At 33.1% G+C, this 4,147-nt stretch overlaps 1 protein-coding gene across 4 annotated transcripts; it reads left to right on the forward strand.

Annotated features, from left to right (window-relative positions):
• Positions 1-98: 98 nt before the first annotated feature.
• On the forward strand, positions 99-4,147 carry LOC111376884. 4 transcript variants are annotated; one of them, XR_002699575.1, is made up of 6 exons: positions 99-620; positions 1,491-1,525; positions 1,937-2,026; positions 2,115-2,271; positions 2,612-2,813; positions 3,575-4,046. XR_002699575.1 is itself a non-coding variant. In XM_022999891.1 (5 exons), exons 1-5 carry the CDS (start codon positions 534-536, stop codon positions 2,729-2,731), a joined length of 489 nt encoding a protein of 162 aa, XP_022855659.1. In that variant the 5' UTR covers positions 100-533; the 3' UTR covers positions 2,732-3,047. The 4 variants fall into 4 exon arrangements, 2 of the variants coding, with proteins under 2 accessions (XP_022855659.1, XP_022855660.1); XR_002699574.1 differs by lacking the exon at positions 3,575-4,046 and adding an exon at positions 4,053-4,147 and having other exon boundaries at positions 100-620; XM_022999891.1 differs by lacking the exon at positions 3,575-4,046 and having other exon boundaries at positions 100-620; positions 2,612-3,047.

Consider the following 4,147-nt stretch of genomic DNA (forward strand, 5'->3'; position numbering starts at 1 on the left):
TTATTATTATTATTATTATTATTATTATTATTATTTTGATATCTATTAGTTTTTTATGCACATTTTACTATTGGTGATCGAGATCTTTTCTAATTTTGTGCATTGGGAATACGAGAGTGGACATAATGGATTTTGTCATGAAGCTTAAAGATTCCAAATAAAAATGTACTTCAGTTTTCTTGCTACTGCCATGAAACATTGTTGAAAAGCTTGTTAGTTTTATAATAGAAGTTTCCTGCACTTGTTTTTAATAACATTTATAATTGATGGAATATATCTTCTATCAGTCCAATGAGTAAACATGGTCCACATAGATAATTTTCTTTTCTGCCGACTCTAAAGTTGCCGACTTAAAAGTTACTCCCAAAATGGTTACCTACTGGGGATTACATGTACATGTTTGTAATGAGGTGTGGAGGATAGAGCGCTTGAGATTATGTTTATTACAAATTTTCCATGAATCCACTCAAGAGAAAATGTCTCTCTCAAGTGTTTTTCAAATATAGTAAGATGCAGATGATTTTCACTTTCAAATGCAGCTCAAGAGGGAACTGCTGCTTTTGACTGTGAGTGTTGGAACTGCTTGCGGTGGATATTGTCTGATAGCTTTGTCAGTCCAGGTAATGGTGCAAAGGCACACTCAAGCTTAAGGACATTGTGATACACCGATGTGTTATTGGGAAAATAAAGCTTCTGCTTGATTGCAAATACTAGTAATTATCTCCACTTTCTTGTATTTCTCTCTTTCGTCATACTGCTTCATATATTGCCGTGAAGACCAACCATTTAATGCCTAAAAGAACGGCAAAAGTCATTTTCATATAGGGAACAATTTTATGAAACTCAGGTAAAGCAATGATTAGTCGTAAATAAGATAAAAAATGAAAATATACACCAAGAAGTGGAGGTGACGCCAACTAAATATAAATTAAGGGAATGATGACATAGTTGGTTGGGTCATGTTTTGCTTTGTGTAGACTTAAGGAGGGCCACGTCATAAGAATGACGAGATTTCAGTAGATAAGTTAGAATAGCCTCGATGACCAAAATTAAAGTTGCTTGCTGTAGTTTCTAAGTATCTACTGTCTTTAAATCTCTCGCTAGATCTAGCAATGACCAAAGTGGACTGACCAAGAACCATTCATGTGACCACCATAAATTGGGAATATGACTTGGCCTTTTTCGTTGTAATGTAATGGTCAAGGACTCGAATTTCTTTCCCAAAATAGATATTGCCGAATGAATTGAAAGATATAGTACGCTACTTCAATTTCCATTATAAGCCAAAGTGGTGTGTGGAATCATAGACTTCGCTTAATAGTTTCATTTTTATTTTATCGGATACACGAGTAAAATTTATTTCAACTTTTTCAGCATTTTAATTTTTCTAAGTAGTGTAGATTGTAATCTTTCAGCACGTTATTTAAGTCATTCAACTAACCAAAAGGAATGTTAGAATATTTGATTAATACGGTTACCTTTCTTCTTAGGCTGCTGTGAGCTATATGACAGGAGTGTTGTTCAGGTATATGTTATTAAACACTTATTTTTTTATACCATTCATTTCTTTATCTGTAGAAGTTTAAGGTGCCCTAAAGACTGAGTTAATTTACCTAAGGTCCACAAGAATAGCTAAAAACAAGACTCTTAAGGAAATATGTTTTCTGGTTGTCCAGAAGCCAAAGCTTCTACTTTTGCAGGAAGAGAAAAGTGGCTATATTTTCTTCGGTTGAAAATGCATGTTTGATTTGGTTCTGTATTTTTTATATTTTCCGTGTGTGTGATTGATGATAGAGGGGATAGTGTGCATTCAGCATAGCCTTGTTTTCATTGCCAAACAAAAATATTTACGGACAGATCCCAAACTTGAATGCTTATTTTTTAAATTCCATCGATGTTCGTCTGACATTTATTTTTGATTGTTTCATTACTGCAGCTGCCTATACTTCCACCTCTTATGCAAACATGCAGACAATGTATCAAAAGAAAATGTTCCACAGATTTTCACGAAAAAGAAGTCAAAAAAGTATCAAGTTTGCTCTTCCGCGTGCTATGTTCCATTTCCTTTTAAGTGAATTTCTCCTTTGCACAAACTTTTATTTTTTTCTCTACAGAATAGGAATAAGAAGCCAAGATCTGCAGGATCTATTTGAGAGAACCGTAAAGGGTAGTGGTATCGCTCTTTCATCTCCGAGGCTTGTCATTCTTGCCGCAATATATGGACTATGGGAACTGTCTCAACATTTTGGCCATGATATTTTTGATTTTCAGGTAATCTAAGGGGATTCTCCTTACCTCCCTTCCAACTATTTACATATCTCAGAAGTTTTTGAGTTTAGCAAAACTCAAAAAAAGGTGAAAAGTTACTTTTTGTATCCAAACATGTTTGGACTTTGAAAAAGTTACCTTTTTATTAATTTCGAGTAAAAATTAGTTATTCACTATGGAAATAACTCTTAAGAAGTAACTTTCTTATTTTCTAATTTTGACCAATAAAGAAATTATTACTTTTAAAACTTACTTATTTACTTATAAGTGAACATTTTAACCTTAACCAAACATGCTCTTTCACTCCTCTTTAACCTCTTATATTTCACTCTTTTATCTCCAGCTAGTGCCTGCTATGGTCGGATTGTTTGCATATAAGGCTGCTGCACTTGTGCAAGTCTACCGAGACAATGAAGACCTTCAATTTATTTTCCCTGATAATGCAGAAGGGTCAAGTGACTGAACTAAGGATTTGTAAAAAGAGGCGCATTCGTCTTTGTCCATTAAAAGAGTTGGATTCTTCCTTAAGGTCGTCAACTAGTCAGGTGTCAAATGACTGCTTTCACCAGTACATTTGTGCTTCTCCAAATTTTCATCTCATTTTAGATTATTATAATGGCAATTCCAACCCTTACTCCAAATCCCCATTTTGCACCAAATATTTGGCGTAATCTCACTCCTACTCAATTCCAAATTTTGCACTATTTTGGAGTGCAACACTATTCATTTGCATCATTTTACACCAAAATGGTTAATGTCATTTTTGCCCTTCTTTTCCATTTTGCATTAACCTTTGTTAAGGTTATTTGTGTCATTTTTTTGTTATACAACAAATTTAATTCTTAATAAATTATTGTTACAATTATAATTATTATTTTTAATACTATGATTATTATTGTTATTATAATTATTTGATATTTTCTTAGTTGTGATTTTCCTATTAATTTACTACACTCATTAAATTTATTAATGAATTCATTATTTTTGTTGACGAAACATAATTATCTATTTAATAATTTAAGAAGTAGATTAAATAAATAAATAATTTTTCATATAAATAAATTATGGAGAATAAAGAAAATAATTATACACTGCTCATTTGGTGTAACTTTCTTTGTAATGAGTTGGAAATGATTTTTAGTTTGGTGCAAGATTTGGTATAAAATAGTGCAAAACTTACCTCAAATTTCGATGTCAGGTTGGAGATAGTCTAAGGATTTCAAATTTGCCAATAACACTTTCATTGACTCTGTCTCTTTGAAAATACATCTTTCCTTTAATTGTAGTTTTTTCTCAATCTTTGCAGGTTTCTCAATGTTCTGTTTTTTCTATCCCCGCAATACCCTTTCTTTTTTTTTTTTTTTGCCCTTTTTCATGAAGGTCGATCCTAGATTCTTTCGAATCTAAAAAAGTCTCGGGCGAATTGAAAATTACAAAGCCTAAATTTGTCTGGATCGACTTTGACACTAATAGCAGCCGTGCCATTAGAGCCTGGACATTGTAATCTCACTGGCAGGATCAGAAACAAAGCACTAGCCTAGGAATAAGTTGACCGTATCCTCTTTTCTTGTAATTTTCTGTGTTGAGATTCTACATTATAGCAATTGTTTCCAAGCTCTGGGTTTATCCTACAAGACCCGGAAAACACCATCATTTTCTGCTTTCTCCAATTCTTTTTCAGCTTTCAAGTTGAAAGTAGGATAAGTTGGTGGGAGCTACGATATTTAATGTATTCAAGTTACTCTCATGAAAAGCCCATTTTCACTGTTCTTTTTCTTAAACAGCCCTTGTGGATTGAAAATGGAGATGCTGCAAGAGGAATGGACTCTGAGCAGCTGTTTAATGAATCACTTCATCTAAAAGTACTAGTTTTTGAAGG

The sequence above is a fragment of the Olea europaea genome, unplaced genomic scaffold (assembly GCF_002742605.1).
Source record: "Olea europaea var. sylvestris unplaced genomic scaffold, O_europaea_v1 scaffold1573, whole genome shotgun sequence".
NCBI classification, from domain to species: domain Eukaryota; kingdom Viridiplantae; phylum Streptophyta; class Magnoliopsida; order Lamiales; family Oleaceae; genus Olea; species Olea europaea.

Coding starts and splice junctions, on each gene's coding strand:
- LOC111376884 (XM_022999891.1), top strand. CDS start 534: ATGCAGCTCAAGAGGGAACTGCTGCTTTTGACTGTGAGTGTTGGAACT. Junction 1,526..1,936: donor ATGACAGGAGTGTTGTTCAG/GTATATGTTATT, acceptor TCATTACTGCAG/CTGCCTATACTTCCACCTCT. Junction 2,027..2,114: donor ACGAAAAAGAAGTCAAAAAA/GTATCAAGTTTG, acceptor TTTTCTCTACAG/AATAGGAATAAGAAGCCAAG.